This window comes from Mycteria americana, chromosome 1, assembly GCF_035582795.1.
Source record: "Mycteria americana isolate JAX WOST 10 ecotype Jacksonville Zoo and Gardens chromosome 1, USCA_MyAme_1.0, whole genome shotgun sequence".
NCBI lineage: Eukaryota > Metazoa > Chordata > Aves > Ciconiiformes > Ciconiidae > Mycteria > Mycteria americana.
The window spans coordinates 85586283-85609710 of record NC_134365.1 but is presented as its reverse complement, the minus strand read 5'-3'; the positions used below and the strand labels follow the sequence as shown (position 1 = coordinate 85609710).

The 23428-nt window shown below is 44.7% G+C and overlaps 3 protein-coding genes across 13 annotated transcripts in view; 1 reads left to right on the top strand and 2 right to left on the bottom strand.

Moving 5' to 3' along the window:
• Nucleotides 1-4904, bottom strand: part of TULP3 (TUB like protein 3) — a 33756-nt gene extending 28852 nt beyond the window's left edge. The window contains exon 1 of one of the 5 annotated variants that reach the window (XM_075509583.1): nucleotides 4769-4904. Coding sequence is in view for 2 of the 5 variants with exons in the window: in XM_075509568.1 (XP_075365683.1) it covers nucleotides 3804-4018 (215 nt within the window). In the remaining 3 variants the exon portion in view is untranslated. Of the gene's footprint in view, nucleotides 1-3803; nucleotides 4138-4238; nucleotides 4358-4768 lie in introns of those variants that run through there. The other 4 variants (XM_075509574.1, XM_075509568.1, XM_075509620.1 and 1 more) reach the window with 4 other exon arrangements.
• RHNO1 (RAD9-HUS1-RAD1 interacting nuclear orphan 1) lies at nucleotides 4385-8921 on the bottom strand. Of its 2 annotated transcripts, none has more exons than XM_075509641.1 (3): nucleotides 8543-8921; nucleotides 7256-7516; nucleotides 4385-5050 (listed from the first exon to the last, which is right to left on the bottom strand). In XM_075509641.1, exons 2-3 carry the CDS (start codon nucleotides 7421-7423, stop codon nucleotides 4385-4387), a joined length of 834 nt encoding a protein of 277 aa, XP_075365756.1. In that variant the 5' UTR covers nucleotides 7424-7516; nucleotides 8543-8921. The 2 variants fall into 2 exon arrangements, with proteins under 2 accessions (XP_075365756.1, XP_075365764.1); XM_075509649.1 differs by having other exon boundaries at nucleotides 7256-7475.
• A 104-nt stretch (nucleotides 8922-9025) lies between these two features.
• Nucleotides 9026-20755, top strand: FOXM1 (forkhead box M1). Of its 6 annotated transcripts, none has more exons than XM_075509539.1 (11): nucleotides 9033-9135; nucleotides 9592-9735; nucleotides 10245-10490; nucleotides 10696-11292; nucleotides 12384-12536; nucleotides 12759-12979; nucleotides 13402-13530; nucleotides 14126-14170; nucleotides 15132-15210; nucleotides 15663-15844; nucleotides 18214-20755. In XM_075509539.1, exons 4-11 carry the CDS (start codon nucleotides 10743-10745, stop codon nucleotides 19264-19266), a joined length of 2412 nt encoding a protein of 803 aa, XP_075365654.1. In that variant the 5' UTR covers nucleotides 9033-9135; nucleotides 9592-9735; nucleotides 10245-10490; nucleotides 10696-10742; the 3' UTR covers nucleotides 19267-20755. The 6 variants fall into 6 exon arrangements, with proteins under 6 accessions (XP_075365637.1, XP_075365654.1, XP_075365628.1 ...); XM_075509513.1 differs by having other exon boundaries at nucleotides 10245-10505; XM_075509522.1 differs by lacking the exon at nucleotides 9592-9735 and having other exon boundaries at nucleotides 9026-9135; nucleotides 10245-10505.
• The last annotated feature ends 2673 nt before the right edge of the window (nucleotides 20756-23428 follow it).

The window sequence follows — 23428 nt, the reverse complement described above, 5'->3', positions numbered from 1 at the left end:
ATTCACTTAGAAGAGAATTCATCCCATGACCCAATTACAACACAATCAACAGTTTTATTTTGGAGATCACCCAACTGTGCCTCGGTGACAAAACAAGAGTCTGGAGCTATCCCAGTGCAAGTCTGGTTGCAGAAAGTTTTCACACATACAAAGTCATAATTATGTTGAAATCAGGGCACTTGTTCCTCCTACAGTGCCATACCAACAGTGGTTAAAAAAAGAAAAAAAAAAAACAGAGAAAAATAATGGCTGCCTCTATAAAGATGGGTCATCAGTAACCTAAATTCTAAATTGTAAGAGATGGGAGAAGAACTTATTAGAAACTGAAGAGATAATTCAAACAAGGTTCAACTTTAAGGCAACTCTCTCATTGTTCTAACAATTGCAGTTACCAAGTGCATTTCAAGTTGTATTTGGAAATTTGAGTGACAGGTGTAACAGCGTTGCTATTTTTTCTCTCTTGTCACTGCTGTCTACATCATAGGAAGTGAGGTGATTCTTTCTTCACTCACACTGACAGCAGCAGCATCAAATTGCAGTCGCAAAAGGTTTTCTTTTCTTTCAAAACTGTACTTGTAGGAGTACATCTCAACCACATCCATAAAATATTTACGGATTTATCTCATTTTGGACAGATTTCTTGGTTATAATGTTCAGACTTGAAAGGGATGAAGCAAACAAGATATTAAGCCAATTCTCTTTTATCTAAGGGTAAGATTTGCGGAATTATAAATCCTGGAATTTACTAAACAGTGCTTGTTAATTTCAAGAAGGTCACCGGTGGCCAAATAAAAATACCCAAGGACTAACAGAGATGCTGACAGGCTTTTAAAAGGAAATTCAAGCTTCTCTTTCTTCTCTGGATTACAACTATAGCTAAAATCACTAGCGAAGTATTTTGTCTTCTTTCCCCAAAATTATAATTAAGGTGCATCTATACAAAACAGTCAAGCCCAGCAGCCACCACGATTCCCAACAACCTCGACTACACTAAGGTTTTTCAAATATGGAAAGGGCTTTTGGCTGGACAACAATACATGAAATGACTTTTGAATGTTTTTCAGTCCACAGGCTCATAATCTTTTGAAAATTGAGCTTATTGACAATAGACCCTTTTTCTTCATTAACTTTTGAAGACACTGAGGAAGTACCCCAGAGTTCCTGAGTTCACAAACTGCAAACCACTATCTCATGCATGTCTAGTCACCCAAGAAGGATCCAAATTATGGGAGGGACCGCTGTAGTTGACACCCAGTTTCGTAGTCTCTGTAGACTCAGTCAAGATTTTTGCACCTTGAAAACTGTGTTCTTTATATATAACATCTGCAAGTCAGAAGCTGAAGCACATTTGGAAGGCAGCATGTGCAAAGCTTTAAGTATTCCTGTATAACTATTGTGCAAAAAGGTGAAGTTCATAAGTCTCCCAAGATTCTAAAATACATACTACTGTAAGAACCGAATTCCCTTCTCAATATTTTAAAAGCTTACAATGATTTAGAATTACTTTTATTTGAATGTTTCTACTGTATTCAACATTACTAATTTCATGTTAAGTCTCAAAATGGACTTTCCCAAATGAAGAGAGAAGGTATAGCACTTATCAAAACCATGAAATAGCACTATCAACCTTATCATTTTCTAAAGCATTAAGACAGTTGTGCCATGTCTACCTGAAAGTCAATCAAACTTTAAAATGAACTTGAGCAATTTCAGTTGCAGCCACCTCAAATGGAAGTGTTGGTGGACAAGCGGTAGGCTAACACAACACCACAGTTTCAAGGGACAGCCTGTTTCAGAGATGGCCTAAAGCCAAGATCTCAGCTGTCTATCCATCATCAAGTATCCCACAGCACATTTACAAAACTATATCCATTTATTTTTGACTTGTTTCCTTCACCTCTGTCCACCAGAAATAAACTATTTTTTATATCTTAATGTATATTTTACATATTGCTCAATAGTATAGGTATTCCACCCCAGGAAAAAAAAAAAGGAGAAAAAAAAAAAGCTGCCAACTGGTTCTCAGGTACAGCTATTTTAAACTTTACAGAGCCTTTCTTCTATAAGATGGTAGGTAGTATCTTCATTGCTATGAGCTGCCACTTATTATGTATCACATTTACTTTTTCTATATAAACCACTTTGGACAACTGACAATTATTTTACCAAACATGAGTTCTAATGACTAAATTAGTGATTTATGAATAATTTTACTATTCTCTTCTCACGAAAAGAAGATCCTTCTTAAGAATACAGGCTTTTGTCTTACTGCAATTTATTAGAGTGCTGCTGAACATTCTAAGTTCAGAATCAGACCCCTAAAAATAATAGGCCTTAAGGATCTATTTAAAAACTACGTACATTTATTTAGGTTCATCTACTCTAGTTTTCTTACTTTAACCATGGAGACTAAGAAATTTAAGGAAATGGATTGTTTGTTTAATAAACTGGGGGTGGGAGGGAAGCAGCTATCACATGAAGTGCCATTATTGTTAGGCTATTTCTGTGAGGCACCCATAAAAGTATACAAAACAAGTTTCTTAGCAGAAAGAAATTATACTAGTACAATTGTTATCAGAAAAGCAGCATCATTTCCTGTAGCTTCAACTCTGTCAAACTCAAATGTCTAATATCTATGCAAGGAAATTTATGTGCATCTGGTCATCAGTTTTTCAAAAATTGCTTCCAGAATTGGCATACAAACCTCAGCCTTTAAAGTCTGCATAAAGAAGTCATCTTCTAATGTTTCACAGCATATTTGGTGGACCCAAGCAATTACGGGATCCCCTCTAGCCTCTTTTCACGCTCAACCAAGTGTAGGTCATAAATAAATACTGTTTCTCTCCTACACTGTGTTCATTATAATTCAACTACTAGAAGTTTAGGTTTATCTCTTTACTTGCTTTTCCTTTCTCCATCCAAACATTAGAGGCACAAAAGACATTTTTTCCTGTGTTTTTACAATCACACTATTTCTGTCAAAACCCATTTTCACTGCCTGCCTGTATCCTCACATTTAATTTCAACTAATTTTAGTTTTGAGCTATTCGAGTGCCACAGGCATAATCTCTTTCCAAAATCTCTTCTCCGAAGTTCACAGTTGTTTTTCCTATTACATCAGTTAAGTTCCTTTCAGTTATTCCTCTCTTTCCCTTGCAACAGCATTCAGAGGATGTTACCATGTACCCCAAGAGCTTCATTAGCAACAGAGGAGTAGAGTAACATTGCAAAAATGCTTCACAGCAGCACCTAGAAACAAGCAGAGCGGACCAAGACCCCACAAAACCAGTTTAATCTACAAGTATTTAGATGATGCAGAACATACAACGTTGAAGAGTTAAGCACATAAAATACAGCCGCGTTTTATACAGCTGTTGCGCGCCTGCTGGATGTTATCAGGGCAGCGTCGCCACAACACCCAGCCAAGCAGCGCGACGTTAGACGCGGGTAGCCGCCCCACGCGCGCGTGGCAGTTAGCGGCTGCGGTGACGGCACACAGACGCGTGCGGCTCTGCCCGCCCAGGCCCCGCTGCAGCCGCTCAACCCAGCACCGGGCGCGCTGCTTCTGATGCGATGCGGGGCCAGAGCTGCGCGCAGCCCCGGCCCAGGTCGTTTTGCTCCCGGAGACACCGCCTCCCTGAATCCGCGCCCGCCCAACGGATGGTGGAACCGAACCGGGAAACGCCGCACCGGGCCACCCTCACCGAGGTGCGGGGCCGGGCCGCAGACAGCCCCACAACACCGCGAGGCCCGTGCCGGGCACTCGCGCGGCCCCGTCGCCCACCGTCCTGGGCCCCTCTCACCTGCCGCCGGCGGGGCCACCTCGGCCCCTCACGTTCTCCATCCCCAGCCCCGCCGTTGCTATGGGGCCGCGGCCGCCGCGCCCAGCCCCGGCCTCGCCGCTACCCCTGGCAACGGAACTCGGTACTGAAGCGCAGCGCCATTGGCCGAAGGCGCAGCACGCGGCCCACCCATTGGCCACGGCGCCCCTCAGCGGGGAGGGACGAGCCCCGCACATGCGCAGGACGAAGGCAGCGTGCGCCGGGCTGGGGCCCGGCCCCGCCCCCTTCCCGCGCGCGCCGCTGGCCCCCCGGGGGCGGCTGGGGCCGGGCTCTGCTGCTGCTCCCTGCCCTCCACCTCCTCCAGGGTTGGAGTAAGAGCCTCTACGAGAAGCCACGTAGTTCAGAAAGCTCTTTTCAGAGCCACCCCGTTCCCCAAGGAAGCCCGGCCCGACGTACCCCCATCCCCAAGAAAACATCCCCCACACCTTTGCCGCGTTCCTCAGGAGGATCAGCCAGCTGTAGCACAGCTGGCTGTTCCTTGAAAGTAACATTGTCTATTTGGGCGTGTCTTTGCACATAACAAAATTACAGCTCCTGGCAAGTTAGACGTTGGCCTGTCTCCTTGAGAGCTTGGGGTTCGCCTTCACCAGTATGTCAGCAGCACTCAGCTTCCCTCTCTCCCGCAGGTATTTCATTAGATGAGGCCGCTGTCTCCAAGTAACCTTTACTCCATACTCATGCTCGGGAGTATCTGTAACCAGTACTGCAGCTGACTCCCCTCTCCCACAGGGATCAATACCGAATGCCAGCTCTTTTTCTGGATGCCAGGCATGGCTACTTGTTCGTGGCAGAGTGCTGCTGCATCTCCAGTTCCTTATGGAAGGCACCTGTGGAGTCTCTACATCTAGTGGACTAAAGACTTCTGGCTCCACAGGCTGGGGAGCAGGTAACAAAGGTATTTCTCTACAGTTCTCTGGACTGTTCACCTGGATGTTGGCTTTTGCTGTTGTGCCTTTCTTGGGCTGGCTGTGAGAGCACTGTGTGTTCTTCCTTGAGGGATTCAGATGATCCGAGGGCCGGACTGCATATCCTTCTGGATTCTCAAAAGTTAAAGGAGGAAATTTGCAGGCTATAGCTCTTCGACAAGCTCCTCCTGCATGAAGCGAACTGTGGTTGGCATCCTGATTCTGGGTTTTGTGAGGACCACGATGCTTCTTCAGGCATGCTTTCGACACCACTGACTTAGTTGTTTCAAATTGTGGGCACACCTGAAGGGAAAGACATAGTAATAAGAAAAAAACAACAATTTTCTGCAGACAAAGGAATGCCAACCTGATTCTACTCCCCCACCTATCCCATCTTTTTTCAGTGTGTTCATTAAGTGGGTAATCTGGTCTGCAGCAAATCAAAGCACTAACCAAGCTGCTAAGCAGGAGATACCTCTGAATTGCAACATCATGTTCTGCCACTCTTCTCTGAAAAGTGATTGGGGTGCAAGTAAGCTATTCTCTGGCAACTTAAAAAGCACTCAAGATTTGGTTTTTAAAGGAAAGTCTAGCTGGTGTCTACTCCTGTAACCACTGCAGATTTAAAACAGTTCAGAGCTGGATCCTGTTTCGTTCCATGTCTTAGCATAACTCTGAATAGATTCAGTGAACTACATCATCAGTCTCCTTGAACAGGTTGAACTGAGAGCAATACAAAGTGATTTAAAGGATGCCCACTTAGCTCCATCACCTTAGATTATGTTAATAAGGCTTCCAGAATATCCCCCCAAAACATCTTTAGTTCAAACCATAGTTAATCTCTGTATTCTGGAATAACAGATCACGCAAAAGCCACTTCTAAAATTAGCTTTCTATAGAAGATGGTCAAAGCTCAAGAATGTATATTTCTTTGAAAGATTCTGGACTCTTACTCAAAACCTGGAAATCCTTCTATTATGGTATTCTTTATCTTCCTGGGTATCAACAAAAAGAGTTGGGTTCCATTTCTTGCAATTTGCTTTTCCCCAGAGCACACCAAACTGGGTTCTAGCTACGATAACTACAGATCCCTTTCAACATTCTTAAGTTACTACATAGCCCCTCAAAAAACTAAGTGCAATTTAATTAAGGACAGTGATTGTCTGCTGTACAACTGAACTGTTTGAATGCGAAGCCTTTGTGCAGGAAAAGAGAGAAATTATTCCCTGATAATTGTATCCTGGCACATACTTAAAAGAACATAGGTGAATCACTGACTTTGAGGATATGACTTCCTGGCTTCAGAGAACATGTAGGGCAGGCTTTACCAGTGTAGGAGCCTAGCTGTCAAGAGGGTATGAAAAACATCAAGAAGAGAGGAGCAGAAAATCAGTTGCCACTGAACAAGTTGACAGAACCTCTGCAGAGGATGCCTCAAGAAGTGACAAACCTACCAGGATTTTCAAATGGAAGAATATCTAACAGTTTCAGTGCTGATAGCTTCAAACAAATTTTATAATCACTGTATGTTTTGAATCAAAGAGCTAAGTACCAGTGTGGATATTTCCACCTCTTCCAAACAAAAAGAATGCTTATTCACAGCAGTTATTTTACTTAGTGTTTCAGAAGCCATAGAACTAACTGCCTCAGGCATATAAAAAAAATTAAAGAGGAAAAAATTGAACATGGTCTACTTGAAGGTTAAGGCATCACAAAAATAACTCCACGTCACCAAGAACGAAGAAATGTTTCATGCAGGTTTGAAACCACGCTTCCTGAGCCTGCTTTGTGAAGAGCAGAGAGTCAAGCAGCAATAATGCTTACAACAGAGCTCCCCTAGGTGATGACTATTGTATAGGAACAGTCTGTCTTTGCAGCGCCTGTTTGCTTAAAAAAAAAAAAAATCTTTACATTACATGATATAAGGTGTATCTTAGGACACTGGAAACAGTCCCTGGAATATTTGTTCAGACCAGAAAAGGAGCCCATCAGAAGAATGATATGGAAAGGAACTATTCAAAACACACAGAATGGAAAAGAGGGCAGGTTAGAACAAATAATCCTGAAGTGAAAACCTATGTTCTCTAAATTTAGCGGTGTCAGATTTAAACAAAACACCTAGTACTTTAACATGTAACATTTAGAGTTCAGCCGTTATTTCAAGCAGCAAGCCAATTAAAAAAATTCCCCCTAATGTTTATTATGTGCAGGGTTTTCAGTTACCATAGAAAGCAGTATTTTCCTGATGAGAATTAGTTTTTCAGAAGACAAATAATCAGTGCACACTGCACACAGCTTTATGCCTTCAAATAACCAAGACCTTAGTGGTTGTAGTTAGAAAGTGAAGCAACTCAAAAGCACTTATTTATACTTTAGGCAGCTACAATGAATTCAGGTCTGTGCTACTAATTTTCAGTATCCAGGACAGATAGCTTTCTGTTGAGACATACGGGAGAAACTTGAAAACCGTCGCTGTGGGACGCAGGGGGAAGGATAATCTATACCAACCCAGGCAGCAGAGGTGTTCTGGTCTACAGGTTTTGTAGGAACACGTCTTGGATTCTCGGCCGAAGGTAGCGGAGTTTCATAGCAATGGACAGGTCCCTCTCGCGGCCGCTCAAGGAATACCAGCTCTGCCTTCCTGGCCTTGTGGGTACATTTCTTCTTCGGAGGCATCAAAAGATATGGTAAAACGACTTGGAAACCTCATGATGCTTGCTAGAGCCAACTGGAGAAAGAGGAAAGCACCCCAAGGAGATGCTTTAGCATCTGTAGAATGCAAATAAATGGACTTGAAGACAAACTTGTCTGGAAACCTCAGCTCTAGTTTTTAACAGAAGTAAAACATTTATGCAACAGTACACTGTACACATCTCTATGCAGACTTTTTCCTACCAGTAGTTTTTGAACCTTATGTCAAATTTCAGGTAGATTTAGAAATGCACAGCAGAATAGATAAATGTTCAAAAGGTTCACAAAAGCTGATAGCCAAATACATTGGGGGAGACAGACGCAAACAAAACAAGTGTCCCAGCTGCAAAAGAAGTTCTGAACTGGCTTTTGGGCAAAAGTCAACATTACTGGAAACATTAGTTTCTTATGAAAAGACATATTTTAAATATACAAGACAGGCAAACTCACATAGGCATTTATTTCTTCATAATTCAAATATTTCTTCATAATATTTTAGAAGTAATTTGAAAGACATCCATCTATGATAAGGCCTGACTAAAATACTGAAATACAAAACCAGCTATGTTTAGAACAGGCTTGGTCACTGAAATTTTAAGGAAATTCAAACCACTGGGAGAGAAGAAAAAAAAAATGGAATGGGAGTAGTTGACCTACTGAACCAGCTATCAAAAAGATTTAAAGAAATAACTTCTTCACAGTAGCTCAATATCTACTCTAGTCACAGACAAAGAATGCTTTAGGAATTTAAAGTCAGAAAAACATGTTTTCTTTTTTCAGTTTAATCCACAAAACTGGTTGGTAATGCCAAGATACATTGTAGGGCCAAGATAACCAGAAGTCTTTCCATTTCTAGTTGCTAACTACCTATACTTTTTAATTTCAGGAATTTTTAAGTTTCTAAATAGAGAACATACTTGACATTTCCCTTCTATGGATATCTTGCATGATTTTTTTTTTTACCTGACATTGAATTTAATTTTCCATTCAAAAACAGATTAGCACAGACAAGGACATTCCTGAGAACATTTCCTAAAGAGACATTTCCTGAGAAATGCATTCTCTTTACCAAATGCATAAGACTGCAACTGCCTGACTGCTTACCAAGCGCGCAGCCTCCTCGGGGAGCCCTGCGAGCTCCCCTGGCCAGATACAGCCTTAACAGCCGTTAAACGGTGAAAGTCCGTGGCTCTTCACGAGGGATCACCCGAGGCCAGCGACCAGCGCCACAGCGGCCTGTGCCTGGGCTGTCTGCGCCTGGCCCAGCGGCCGGCGCCCGGGCAGACAGCAGGGCTCCCAGCCCGAAGCGGCGCGGCTGGGGGGAAGCTCCCAGGGCTGCTCCTGCCGGGGTGGGGGCAGCTCCCTTAGGACAGGGCCCGGGCCCCAAGCGCTAGCTGAGCAAACTCCCCGAGAAAGGGCAGCACGATCGCCGGGACCCGGCACAGACCCACCTACGCCAAACGACCCCAGCCCCCTGCGGCCTACCGCCACATCCGTATCCCCCGCCGCCGCAGCCGATTGGCCCGACCCGCCCCGCCCCCTGCTACATCTCATTGGTACAGGCCAGCATGTGATACCAACGAGTCACCGGGCGCCAAATTCAAACCGGGAAACGATCTCTGCCGCGAGCGGCGGCGGAGCCCGGAAGCGCCGGAGTTGCCGCCTCCCTCCGTACCCCCTGCCTGGCCGGGGAGGTGGTGAGTCGCGACCTGCGCCCGGCACCCGCCGCAGCCTCCCCCTCCCCGGTGTCTCCCGCCGGAGGCAGGGGCTGGCGGCAGGGGCCGGCAACCCCGCGAGAGCTGCGCTAAGAGCGTAGGGCGGCTGGGAGAGGGAAACGTTTAGGCCCGAGCTGGGGCGGAGGGGCCCTGGGGGAGCAGACGGACTTACCGGCGAGCGCGGCGGGGCTGGGGTTGGAGTGGGTGAAGAAGGAGCTGGGAGCCCTCTAGCGCTCCCCCCCTTACCAGCCCCGGGGCCGTGCGTACGCAGAGCTGCTCATGGGCCTGGTGGTAGCAGGCCTGGAGCTGCTCCTGCTGCTGGTGGTAGCGGCTCGAGGCCTTCTTAGGAAGTGGCTCGCTCCTGTAGGGAATGCAACCTTTTGGAGGCTGGCTAAAGGTTACTCTTTTGTCATTGTCTTACGGGTCTCTGTCTTTAAGGGAGTGGAGCAGTGTAATGCTGAACATTTCTGTTGTGGTGTCCTGCTGCTGGACAGCACCTGATTGCAGGGCTGTCTGCTGCCTGCATGTAGGGCATCAACTCAGTTTTTTATCTGCCGAACTCTCCAGTTTGTATCTATGCAGGTGATTTCTACTGAGAATTTTCTTGTTTACTAGCTGGCCCAGTCAAATCTACCAATGCAAAAGGCCTGGTTTTTTGTTATTTGTTTCTATTCTGCCTGCCATCCCTAATGATAAACAATACATACAATTTGTGTATTCTTATTCTGGTATAGTTTGCTGCAAGAGACAGCCTCCACCTAATTCTTGAATGACGTGATATTTATAAGCAGTGTTCTCAGAAGGGACACACTGCATCTTACCCTGAAAAGCAGTATCTCTGAATTTTATCTCCTCTGCTTTATAATCTAAATTGTCTGTTGTCTGAAAGTTTGACATTTAAATTGTATGCTGCTCAATGATGAATTTATCTGGTTCTTGACAAATCTATAGAAGGAATGACTAAAGCATTTACTTTACGCTTATTTTAAAGCACCTAACTTCTGCTGCATTTATTGTATGCCTTTGTAGTGTTCAGGACACTCTCTGCTTTGCAGATCTTAAACCATCTGTTGAATTCCTTGTTCTCTCAGGTCGTGTGATCTGCTGGTTACAGCAATGAGATACAAGAATCAGGACTGCTATTTCTGTGTTCTAGCTTCTCTCCCCTCCAGCTTACTGGCTGATGCTGGTCAAGTCACTTTACAGCTAAGTCTTAGTCTCCCTTTCTGTGAAGCACATGTACATACTTCTCTCATTATTATGTACTTGTGGCTCCCAACTCGTGATGCAAATAATTATCTACTCTGCAAATCTCTCTCCTGTCCTGCTTACACAAGGTGTGGATAAAGGAGGTACAGTACTGTTTTCCGATAGCCTCACCAACCTTATTAAATGCTTTCATTTTTTGTTTTCCTTCCTTGTTTCTAGCTTTGTAGTAATTGCTGAGAATGTGTGCTCTGTGGGAGGTCCGTGGTGATTTGCTGCACCTTTCCTAGCTGTTCCTGCCCTCTGCACTCTTATGTTGTGTCTTTTGTTTTGCAGGATTTCTTCTTGTCCCTTTCAATGGAGAGTGACTGTATAGATCAATAATGAGGACCAGCCCTCACAGGCCCTTAATTCTCAAAAGACGGAAACTGAGCCTCCCACAGAAGGATGCATCCAGTACTTCAGCAAGAGATGAGAACAGTGGTCAGGATGAAAAGACTCCTAAGCAGGAGCACAGCCAGGAGGACCAACAAAACAGCCAAACCAGAGACAAAATGGACTGTGGCCTGCAGAAATTCCCAGCAGGAATAAAGATAATTGACCATCCTACCATGCCCAACACACAAGTGGTGGCCATCCCTACAAATGCTGATATTCAGAGCATCATAGAGGCACTGACAGCAAAAGGAAAAGAATGTGGCAACAATGGGCCCAACAAGTTCATTCTCATTAGCAGTGGGGGCACATCCCGTTCAGCAGGTCCAACACCATCGCAGCATCTCCCATCAGAGAAGAAAGCCAGTGCTGCAACCAAGGCTGCAGATGGTCAAGAAAGAGACAAGAATGTTACACAGACACCTGATCTTGCAGGAGGGACAATGCTCTGGCATTCAGGAATTGATTCTGCGGTTGGACAGGAACAGGAGAGCAACAGTATGTAATCTTTACCCTTTTTTTTTGTCCTGACAGATAGACAAAGAGATATGAAGTGGGCCAATGACTGTAGTGCTTGCATCTCAGTATGCAGTAATGAAAACTATTTTGTTAGTTACAAAATAGCTATGGATTTGATTCTAACAATTTACATAGCTATGCATATGTAGTGGAATCTGAAGGATTGGTGGAAGAGGTGACATATAAAGGTGTATAGCAAAACAAAATTTTAGTGCTGGGGAAAAAAGAAGGTCTGGCTTGAGTAAATCAAGTCTAGAAGAACAAAAGACTAAGCTTCATTTAGCAAAAGGGTTATGGCTGAATTCAAGACTAACATAGTCAGTGACAAAACATATGGGCCTAGAGCTTTGAAAAAGAGATGATTCCTGTCCTTTAATAACTTAAGTGGCAAGTCTGTTTCCTCCTTGGCTGTCTCATGAAGCTCCTAAATAGATGTTAGAAATGGGATGGATTTTACTTTGAAACACTGCTCAGATCAAATTTGTATTTGCAACTTAATATAGCTATGTAGCTTTTGGGCTGTAGTAAATCTTGTCCCACAGTATAGTACTGTCTGACAGGAACCCATAGACAGCTGCAATAGCTGCATTACTACAACCAACCTCACCAGAAATAACAAAACTAAGTTAGTTTTCATTGCTGCAGCTCAAAAACCTGGAGACATCTGACCTTCTGACTTGGGTCTTGTGCTAGGTCTTTCAGTTGGAGTTTGTCATCACCTTCCTTGGCCTCTGCTTACTAGATTAATCCTTTAGCTAAAAATACTTGAGTTCTTGAAGTACTGGGTCAACATTGTCCTGTTTTGGTTGAGAGCAATAGTCTGGTTTGAATGTTTGTGTTTTAAGGCTGCAGCTTTTTTCAGAAATTGGGTGAATTCACATGAAATCAGGAATTCAACCTTGAATTCCTTACACAAGAAACGTTAGCACTGCAATACCATCTTGTCCCTATCTTGAGACAGGGATACCTGTTTTAGAAGTGTGACTAGTGTCTTCCTTCTGGCACTTGAGATGAAGGGGAAAGAGGGTTACTTGTGAGTAAGCAGAGCTATGGGCTTGTTATCCCAACAGGCAGTGGTGAGACAATGAGCTCTGTGTTGGACAATAGTCTCACTAACATCCAGTGGCTGGGGAAGATGAGATCTGATGGACTAAGTCCCTGTTCTGTGAAGCAAGACATGGAGAAAGAGAACCAGATGCCTCTGCGGGAAAGAATCAAGGTAAGTAGGAGAAGACAACAGAGTGTGCTCTAAAACTTTTGATAGGGAAGTAATCCATGTGGATCAGAAGACTTGCAAGAACTAGGCATCACCATCTCTAAGTAACCCAAGTTTTGCCTTTACTGATTTGAATAGCACAACTTGGAAGATCCGGGGATGTTCCATGGCCCTTCTTGTCAACTTTGTGAGCACTCATGTATTGTTCCTTCCGTCTCTCAGACTGAAGATGATGCTGCTGCTGCTGCTGTTCCTACCACCGCTGCCGCCGCCGCCTCCTCCTCCTCATGGCAGGATTCAGTATCAGAACGACCTCCTTACTCCTACATGGCCATGATCCAGTTTGCCATCAACAGCACTGAGAAGAAGCGTATGACTCTGAAGGACATCTATACCTGGATTGAGGATCACTTCCCATATTTTAAACACGTGGCTAAGCCAGGTTGGAAGGTAACAACCAGGCCTTCAAGTTGCTTTGGGCCACAGGGTGATATTATCATAAGCCTTCTGGATGAAAATGAAAAGTTGTTGCCCAGCCTGCAGAGCAAGATGGAAATTAATTTAAAAGCCCCACCCCAAATACCCTCTCTTTCCAGATGTTCCCTGTTCCACTTCTTGTATCCCTTTTCTCATTCCACTTAGGCAAGATGATGGCATGTTTGATCACTGGAGTAAGAATAGGGATCTCAAGAGTAAACAGAATAAGAGACTGATGACAAGGTTGGCTGGGTATGCAGTGAATATGAAGGTCCATGTTGTCTACACTTTGGAATATAATCCCTCTGCCAGGGCAGTCATGTCTCAGGTAGGCCCTGCTGTGCTGATAACAAAACTACTTCTTTTCAACCTCCCCCTCACTTCTTTTTCCCCAGAACTCCATACGGCACAACCTGTCCCTTCATGATATGTTTGTCCGTGAGACATCTGCTAATGGTAAAATCTCATTCTGGACTATTCACCCTGATGCAAACCGTTGCCTAACATTGGACCAGGTATTTAAGGTGAGTGCCTCATGCAAAGAAAATGGGATAGGCTATCCAGTTCCTAAATGCCACGCTAGCCAGATGCACCTTATTTTAACAGGAAAGTTAAGCTGCTTTGACATCAGCCTTTTTGTAGAAGCTGGATTCAGTCACTTCTCTTGACAAATAGACAAACTCTGTATTTGAAAGAAAAGGTGCTGTGGCTGTGCATATGAACTGGAGCCTCTGTGGGATGTGTTTATTCTTCAGGTGGTGTGCCAAATGTAATAGTGATCTTGTTCAACCTCTTTCTGTGGGCCTGATTCAAATTCCTAGTGAGAAGCTTTCCACTGAAGTTGACTAGGAGTTCCTACGCTGTTTGATTAGACAGTCATAGGATGGAATTGCCCTATCCCAGCTAGGTATTTTAAGAAGTACCATTTTGTGGGAGAAATGGAGCTTCTGAATCTGGTATAGATGTGTTTAAACCTTTCTGTGGGTTTTTTTTTGCAGTGGGTGGGCAGATTGACTCTTGTTTGCTCAGATTATACAAGGTTAAAATGTCCCATTTGTTCCCCCTTTGGTTGGTAACTTCATCTTATTTTTCTCCCTCTCAATGACTTGCTGCCATCAGCCGCTGGACTTGGGGTCACCAACATCGCCTGAGCACTCTGAATCAGTAAGACTTACCCTCTGGCTTGGGGCTTGGGCTTCCATTCTCCTCTTGCCAGTCACTGAAGTAAAGGACAAGAGGCTCGGGGAGGGGGACTGGGTCACTGCTGCACCTAGTCATACAGCTCCGTGCACACCCTTTTTGGGAAAAGGAGTCCAGCCAAAGGTTAATTGCCTTCAGATTACATGCTCTTTCTACAGCTGGTAGAGCTGTACAGCTTTGAGCAACTAGAAGTCTACTGCTGAAGTAGGCTGCAATGGGCACCAACAGGCTTCAGAGAACAAGCCCAGGCAGAGATTTCTGGTAAAATTCTCATCTCCATGGCAGCAGTCCCAATCTGTTCTGGGGCTTAGATCCAGAAAGAATAGGATCTCTCTGTGCTCCTTTTTAATTTTGGAACCCAGCTGCATTGTGACTCTCAGGAGGATGAACCTGTTTGCTGTCTCTCTTGCATTCAGCAGTTTTAACAATAACAGATTTGCAAGCAGCCAGTCAAACACTTCTTTGTCATGGCTACAGCCCTGGCCTTCTTTCCATCTGCTTAGACTTCTGATTCTTCTGTTGCCTCTGCTATTCCAATTCAACATCTATCTGGTCTACGGTTTGTATAGAGATCAAATATACAATAAAGCTATGCTATTCACCTTTCCTCAGGCACTGAGGACACCGAAACCAGATCACTTCTGCAGTAGAGTCTGCAGCTGGAGCAGCTCTGTCATGCCATCTCTTCTTCTACACAGCTTTTGGTTGGCAGCTGGCTTTGAGATGGCATGGCTGCAAAACAGCAAGTGGCACAGAGATAGAGCTGGCATGAGTGCTGGGTGCTAACAGCTGCTCTCTGTACTAGTGCAGCACAGGCCTCTGGATTTGCAGTTCTGAATGAGGCAGCAGAATAAAGATGGATTCTTCTCTTTAAATCTCTTTTTTTCTCCTTCTTCTCCTCTTTCTTATTTCACAATGACTACAGCAGCAAAAGCGACACCTTCCTGATCCCCAGAAGAACATGGGAAGCAACAGCAGCAGCAAAACTGAACCCCAGAATGCACGTGAGTGTCTACATCAGCCTAGGCCAAAGAGAATCAGTCCCATAAATCTGGGGCACTCTCCCAGATTCCCTTAGGAATAAAAGTGGAAATTGTTATCTAGGTTTGCCAGCTTTTAAGCTTCCTACTGTCAGGTTTGGAGCTGAAGCCAGTATTGCTGTGTCTGAGAGAGGATGTGATGGGGAGATGGAGGGGGACTGGGTACTCAAATGGAGTGAGAGCAGAGGTTGCCCCAACTTGAGAACTAGGATCTGTATGAAGGACTATTTTCGTGTTCATCAGGCCTTCTGGCTTGCGATTTGTATCCTCAAAATTAGCAGAGAAGGCAGGTGAGCCTATCTCTGATAGGATGTTTATTTTGGGGTATTTAGAAGGACTTCCTGTTAGATGCCTGGGTTTCAAGAGGTAGTAGAGGAAGGGCAGGATGCTAGCAAGTCTATTATTTTCCCTTCCAGGCCGAAAGATGAAGCCTTTGCTTCCTCGTATCAACTCCTACCTGGTTCCGATCCAGTTTCCTTTGAGTCAGCCTCTTGTCTTGCAGCCTTCTATGAAAGTTCCTCTATCCATGGCACAGGGAGCATCCCTCAACAGCTCGGAGACTTTCTGGAGCAATAAGCGTGTGCGCATTGCACCAAAGGTTGGTTTCTTGTTTTGTGTTTTCTGAGGGGTTTTTTTGTTTGCTGCTTTTGGGGGGAGGTTGGTTTGTGGTGGTTGGTTTGGTTTTTGTTTTGTTTTGTTTTTTCTTTTCTATCGTTCTTGCCTTCTATGGACCCTGTTCTTCATATGGTTCCTTTGTGCATCTTTACTAGGTCCTCTGAAACTCTAAGCTCATATTAAGGAACTAGCCAGTGACAATCCTTGCTGCCCTTTTCTGTCTCTAGGGTGACTGTTACCTGCTAGTTGACTTGCTATAAGGATGTTACTATAATTCAGTAGAGGAGGGGGCTTTATGGATTGGTCAAGACAATTTTTCTCTACTGCTTGGATGTGAAGAAATAAGAATGGGAGAAATGGCTTTGTTCTACCCCTAAAACATTCAGATTTTTGATAGCTCTGAAGAGACACATAACATGGGGAACTTCTGAAAGAGCATTTATTTGCATGTAGTCTCTTCCCAGAGGTTTTCAGTACCTGCTGTTTGCTAATTCTGTGGAGTTCCCAGTTATTCTGGGCTCAAGCAAAACAGCTATTAAACAGGTCTTTCTCTTGGCATCTCACTGACTGCTCTTGGATGCTTAGACATTGTAAAGCTTTAACTTCTTCCATCCTGTCTAACCATAATCCTATTTTCCTTTGTGTTCCTGCTGCTTTATGTTCTCTCCTGCTATGGTTTATCTTTCCCCTGTGCTCTTTTTCTTTTGATAACCTCAATTTTTTTTCTTGTCTTTTTCCTTGGTTTCTGGGAAAGCTGTCCTCATTCATTTTGTTATTTCACATGTAGATAGTGTAAGGAGGAATCAAAGGGGTTACACTTTTCCAGAAATATTCAGTTGTCCTTCTGCCTATACTCCTAGAAGTTCCTTATAGCAGAAGTGTTCTGAAAGGCATGACTTAGAGTCACTTAGCTAAAATCCTTCCCATGTGATCTGTAGTCTTCTCTGTATCAGCTTCACACAGAGATCATAGAATCATAGAATCTTTTAGATTGGAAAGGACCTTTAAGATCATTGAGTCCAGCCGTTAACCTAATACTGGCCAAGTCCACCGCTAAATCATGTCCCTAAGTGCCACATCTACATATTTTTTAAATACCTCCATGGATGGTGACTCAACCACTTCCCTGGGCAACCTGTTCCAATACTTGATAACCCTTTCAGTAAAGAAATTTTTCCTAATATGCAATCTAAGCCTCCTCTGGTGCAACTTGACACCATTTCCTCTCGTCCTATCACTAGTTACCTGGGAGAAGAGACCGACCCCCACCTCCCTACAACCTCCTTTCAGGTAGTTGTAGAGAGTGATAAGGTCTCCCCTGAGCCTCTGCTTCTCCAGACTAAACAATCCCAGTTCCCTCAGCTGCTCCTGATAGGACTTGTTCTCCAGACCCTTCACCAGCTTTGTTGCCCTTCTCTGGACACGCTCCAGCACCTCAATGTCCTTCTTGTAGTGAGGGGCCCAAAACTGAACACAGTATTCGAGGTGCGGCCTCACCAGTGCCGAGTACAGGGGCACAATCACTTCCCTAGTCCTGCTGGCCACACTATTCCTGATACAAGCCAGGATGCTGTTGGCTTTCTTGGCCACCTGGGCACACTGCCAGTTCATGTTCAGCCGGCTGTCAACCAGCACCCCCAGGTCCTTTTCCACTGGGCAGCTTTCCAGCCACTCTTCCCCAAGCCTGTAGCGTTGCATGGGGTTGCTGTGACCCAAATGCAGGACCCGGCACTTGGCATTGTTAAACCTCATACAATTGACCTTGGCCCATCGATCCAGCCTGTCCAGGTCCCTCTGCAGAGCCTTCCTACCCTCAAGCAGATCAACACTCCCACCCAATTTGGTGTCATCTGCAAACTTACTGAGGGCACACTCAATCCCCTCATCCAGATCATTGATAAAGATATTAAACAGGACTGGCCCCAGTACTGAGCCCTGGGGAACACTGCTTGTGACTGGCTGCCAACTGGATTTAACTCTGTTCACCACAACTCTCTGGGCTCAGCCATCCAGCCAGTTTTTTTACCCAGTGAAGCGTACACCCGCCTAAGCCATGAGCCACCAGCTTCTCCAGGAGAATGCTGTGGGAGACAGTGTCAGAGGCTTTACTAAAGTCCAGGTAGATAACATCTACAGCCTTCCCCTCATCCACTAGGTGGGTCACCTGGTCGTAGAAGGAGATCAGGAGGTCAATCTCTATCTGTTATAGTTACTGCTTTCTGAAGATCCTCCTCTTACCTGTTCTGCTGTCCTTAAGTGCCAGTCTTTCTTTTCTTCCTTCCAGTATCATTTGGATTCTGGGTGGGTTATATCCTTGTTTACTGACTGCATATCACTTGTGTTTCTTTGTAGATGTCACTCTCTACAGAAGAGTCATCCTTGTTACCAATGGCTGCTGTCAAGGAGGAGAGTCAATGTGATGAAGGTTTATTTTCCCCAACCCATTCCCTAAAGGAGAGCAGCTCCCAGCCTGGTGAGGAATCGGCTTCTTTCCCTGAGAGCGTCTGTATAAAGGAGGAAGAAGGCTCTCAACTGGATGACTGGCTGTCCCCGTTTGCCTCAACCCTAACAGTAAAGGAAGAGCCAGACTTGTTTATCCCAATCTCGTCCACAAAGGAGAAGAAACAATTCACCATGCTGAAGTCACCATCTAAGGGTGTTTCTGACACTTTAGTTATAAAGAGGCGGGAAAGGCGGGAAATGGGGAGATCCAGAAGGAAACAACGCCTAGCACTGCCTTGTTCAGAAGAGCCTGTCCTTGTTTTGCCAGAAAGCAATGGGTTTCACCCTTTCCGGTTAGGGGCAGACCCCCCCTTCCTGCAGGAAAGCCAGCCTCTTGAGAATGTATCACAGCTCAGCTGCTCGCAGGGGGAAGAAGGGCCCTTTAAAACACCAGTCAAGGAGATGTTCAGCAAATTGCCAGTTTCTTCCACTCCCAGTAAAGTCTCAGCAACTACTACCCCCCCACTAGGGGGCCTTGACCCCTGGAAGTCTGCATCTTTAGCCAAGGGAAGTCATGAGCTGGACTTCAGTCCAGTGAGAACCCTTCAGTTGCCATTCACACCCCTCCAGGAGAACCAGGACTTGCTGGCTTTTAACAGCACACCCCTTAAAAATCCCCTTTTTGAGTCCCCTCGGGAACTGCTCAATACAGAATCCAGTGACATGGTGCATGCCCCCCTGATGAGCTCTCCAGCTTTTATTCATGAGTCTACTAAGCAATCATCTGTTGAACTGCCAGCCTCTGGCTTTACTGAAAACCGGTCACTCATGGAGGGCCTGATTCTGGACACCATGAATGACAGTCTGAGCAAAATCCTTCTAGATATCAGCTTTCCTGGTCTTGAGGATGAAAACTTAGGAACAGACATTAGTTGGTCTCAGCTTATACCTGAACTGAAGTAAACTGGCCTCAGGGCTGAATTTGGCTTGTTCTGATATTACAGAAAGCACTCTACTCTTCTGAGATCTGTTCATGTAGTCTAAGACTATCTGCTTTTGACTAACTCCCACGTCCATGGGAACAGAGGGCATGATTGACTCCTGCTAAGCTGGGAGACAGGCCCATTGGCTGCTATGAGCTCCCTTTTTAAGCTGCAATAGACTATTTATGTGGAACAAGATAGAACCTCTCTAACCTTGTGCTAGAGATGAGAGTCTCTGGAGAGAGATTATCAAGAGAACATCTAGGTAGGCCCCGAATGGCATTTGCTACTCAAGCTATCGGAGGAAATGGATGCACTCCTCTGTTATGTACAATAGGAAAGAGCCTGGGAACCTCCTCCTAGCTCTGCCCTTACTTCCCTTTACTTTGTTCTCATATTCCTTAGTATCTTCTGTGTAGTTTTAATGGCTGTAAATACTGTACATTCCTTAAATTAGCCCTTAATTATTATTATAATAATAATTTTATTCTTGTAGGGTTATGGGAATATTTGGGCTGGTAAAGGGTTTGACTTAGAGTGTTGTCCATATGTTCCACATCTCCTGATTCTTCTACCCTAGATGAGAGCCCAAAATACTATTTTCTTTTCTTCTTTGACTTCGGAAACACATTGGTCTAGGCTATTCTGAAGGTTGCTGGGGCAAAGATCTGAAAAATCACCTATATGTGACTCAAGTCAAACTGAAACAGGTTGTTATCTGGATTGCAGCATAAAATCTTGGTTTGGCTTCCTTTTTCAAGGCTGGAATGGAGAAGAGCTTGGATCAAGGTATATAGCTCTTCTGGTTCCAGAGTCCTATTACTATGTGCCTAGAGGACTAGGTAGAGTCACTGTTGCAGTAAGGTGGACTTCTCTTGAATGGCTAAAGCTGCCCTCATTACAATCATCAGTTGAAAATGTAAAAAAGAACCTATAAAGCAAATGCTGGTATTTCCACAGAAAAGTGACCTCTGGAAACACAAGGCATGTTTCTCTTGGTGCAATAGGACAACTTATCCCAATTCTCTAGAACTCGTGTCAAAAGAGGAAGTTGCCATGGAAAAGACCTGATCCTTCTGCTTACAGACAAATGATAGCTCATGTATCTACATACTCAGTAAAGCTTCTGTGGGAACACAGCTGAGTATTGTCTTTACTGCTTAGCACTTACTGCACTCTTAGCAGCATGCTGAGGCTGGGCCATAGCATGAACAACTGATTTTTGCCTGTATAATGCGTGTGTTTTCTGTGATCACCGAGTAAGTGATCATTAGGACGCTTTCAGTATTCCTTAGGCTGTGTTGGCCATACCACATGAGATTTGGTTGTTCAGCCCCTTGCTTCATATAATATACTTTCTCCTGCTGTTCCTGCTTTACAAGTCAGAAACATTTTAACTTAGTCTAAAACATCAGAATACCACCAGCAGACTAGTTTTTGTATTTTCTAAATGCAAAACAAGTCTCACTCAGAAACACAAAACCATATTTAGATGTGTGTGGTTTTCAGAATTGCAATTCTCTCGTGTCCTTGTTATTTGCCCTCAGAAGATGTTTCAAGCACTTTGTGTTGATTATTATTTCATTTTTTCTGGGGAGGAATACTGGACTCCCTGATGTGCATTTCTGTCTGCCTAGCACAAATGACTGCTCAGCTTGAGGCCAACAGTGAAAAATGTTTTACTAGGCTGCCATGTGAATTTCAGACCAGAAGATTTTTGTCAGTGATTAGAAGTTCCATCACTTCTGACTGAGTCTCAGGGTTTCCTTGCCTCTAAACAGGAAGTAAGAAAGGACTTCAGAAAGCTTTAGGACTAAGAACTGTTGGGTGCCAGTAGCCTCTTAAGTGTATTTTGTTCAGGATTGATTTGCCAATACTTCCTGTGAGGGCAGGAGGTCTTGATTCCTTCTCTGCAAATGTCCTCTGGTACGGAGTTCATGTCCTCCAGCCTGGATTGAAATCATCATTCTCCGATAAGGAAATTGTAACAGGCTGCTGTGAAAACTGATCAAAACTACATAGCACATCTGTCTTCAGGGAAGAGAGCTGAGGGGAAAGCCATAAACACAGTTCTAGGCCCAGGGGGAAGAAGAGATGCAGACAGAAGGCAAGATCACGGTCATGAGGCTGCAGAAGAGGCCCACTGTGGTTTGTGGCACACTTTCTGCTAGTACGTTACACAGCTGTCAACACTCTACCTGGGTTTCTCAAAACATCCTATCTCCCTTTCACCTCACTTCTTGCTCCTGAGAGGATGCGTGCACACAACTGACATCCAAGAGCCAGCTAACTAAGGATCATGTCTCTAGCAAATTACGAAATGCTCTTGTCCTTGGGATGATGGGATGGTGTCAATTCCAGGTGGCTGATCCCTTGCTATCCCTGTCAGCTGAGGTGCTTTGATGGCCACCTCACATTATATTTTCAACATAGTAGTGCCAAAGAGTAGTTTCCCCTCCTGCTAAGTATTCCAGTGGGAGCCCCACTAGAGGGTAGTTATATCAAAAAAGGTGGGGGGAACAACAGAAAAAAACCCCATTAAGCAGTCCTACCTACTGTTCCCACAGCAGATTTCCCAGTGTTTTGCCCAACCTAATTCAAAGCCCTTCTTGGTGAGGATTTCATCACAACCCTCAGGAAGACTACTTTATTTATCTCCATAAGTCTTTGCCTGATATTCTGCCTGGACCCTTTCCTTACATCCTGTTACATTCACCACTGTAAAGCTGTACAAAAAGCTATAAAGCCATCACACCAGCGTCTGAGTGACTGCAGCCAGCTTGTTGAAAATTGTAAGTCTTGGCTTCTCCTTCTGTTCTTTCCTTGCTGGTATTTATATGTCACTATTTATGGGAATGAGTTGTTGCAGCATGTAAACTACTATGAAGAGAAGTTGTTCAAATCTGGAAGTCACAGATGTTTGCATCTTTAGCAGTAAGAAGTTTCACATCTCTTGTCACAAAGGGAAAAGCCCAGTAGCTCTTAATATCCCAGGCATAGCCCACAGAAGATCTGCAAGATTAAATGTGATCAGGTGTTGGAAGGCAGATAAGCATGGCATGAGGCAGAGAAAGGGGGAACTGTGCTTCTAATTGCTCAGCAAAGCAGCTGTTTGAAGGATGTCGGATTAAATTGGCAGAGTTTGTTGCTGGAGGTCATTGCTTAGGTATCCTATATTTGAGCAACTGGACTGTTCAAGGGTGCTATTGCTCAGGATTGAAGTGACAGACAGGTAAGACGGCTGGAACTCAAGCACTTTGTACTTTCGGGCAAGTGCTGGAGGCATATGCAGCAAGGTCATGGTGGGAACAGTGGAAGCGGGGCTGCAGGGTAGGAGTATTATGTTTTGAAAATGTTTGTTACGAAACAAAGGCTAGAACAACAAGGTGATGGAGCTGCCAGGCAGAAGTAAAACATTGTGTGAGAAACAAAAGGCATTATTTTGGACCATGGGGAGCTAATTATTGAAGTTGAGGTACATGGGCAGAGCAGGGAGTTGGTTGAACAGGACAGAAATTCTTCTGCAGGTTGGATGTGTAGTAGAGAACTTCTTGAGCACAAGCCCGTCATCCTCTCCATTATGCAAAAGCACACAATAAGTGCTCAGAGCTGACCACTGATATCGCTGTCAGCCTCTGTTCTGCAGGAATTAGCTGAGTCAAAGAAAGACAGAGAAGTACACCTGTCCGAGAACAGAACACTCTGAACTGTCTTTCCCTTTGGACAGATACAGCCTCCAAACAGTGAGAACCAGCTTGCAACCACCCTGTGTTCAGCTCAGCCCAGCTGAACCTGCACTGAAGGACTGCTGGAGCTGCTCTTGGCCCAGTCCTCATCCCCATTATCAGGAGACAGCATTGAGACTTACTTTGAGGAAGAACAGTCGCTTTCTGTCAGGAGCTGGTGAAAAAATACTAGGCAACCACACCAAACACAGACCAGAAGACAATAGGGCACTTCAACAGCAACAGTAAGGCACAGCAACAGCACCCTGTACAGGAATAGAGTATACACTGAAGTTTAGGGAGTTTGGGGCACTGTATACAGGGGACTCAGGTGGAAGCATATAGCTAATTGCATCATGGGATAGAAAGTGTACCCCCCCAGCTCTTGGCACAGACAGAACAGGTAACACAGCAGCA

Excerpts from the sequence above, each read along its gene's own strand:
- RHNO1 (XM_075509641.1), bottom strand. The coding sequence starts at position 7,423 with ATGCCTCCGAAGAAGAAATGTACCCACAAGGCCAGGAAGGCAGAGCTG. Across the intron at positions 5,051-7,255 it reads AGAACACCTCTGCTGCCTGG|GTGTGCCCACAATTTGAAAC; the intron begins GTTGGTATAGAT and ends CTTTCCCTTCAG.
- FOXM1 (XM_075509522.1), top strand. The coding sequence starts at position 10,743 with ATGAGGACCAGCCCTCACAGGCCCTTAATTCTCAAAAGACGGAAACTG. Across the intron at positions 12,980-13,401 it reads TGGCTAAGCCAGGTTGGAAG|AACTCCATACGGCACAACCT; the intron begins GTAACAACCAGG and ends CTTTTTCCCCAG. Across the intron at positions 14,171-15,131 it reads CGCCTGAGCACTCTGAATCA|CAGCAAAAGCGACACCTTCC; the intron begins GTAAGACTTACC and ends CAATGACTACAG.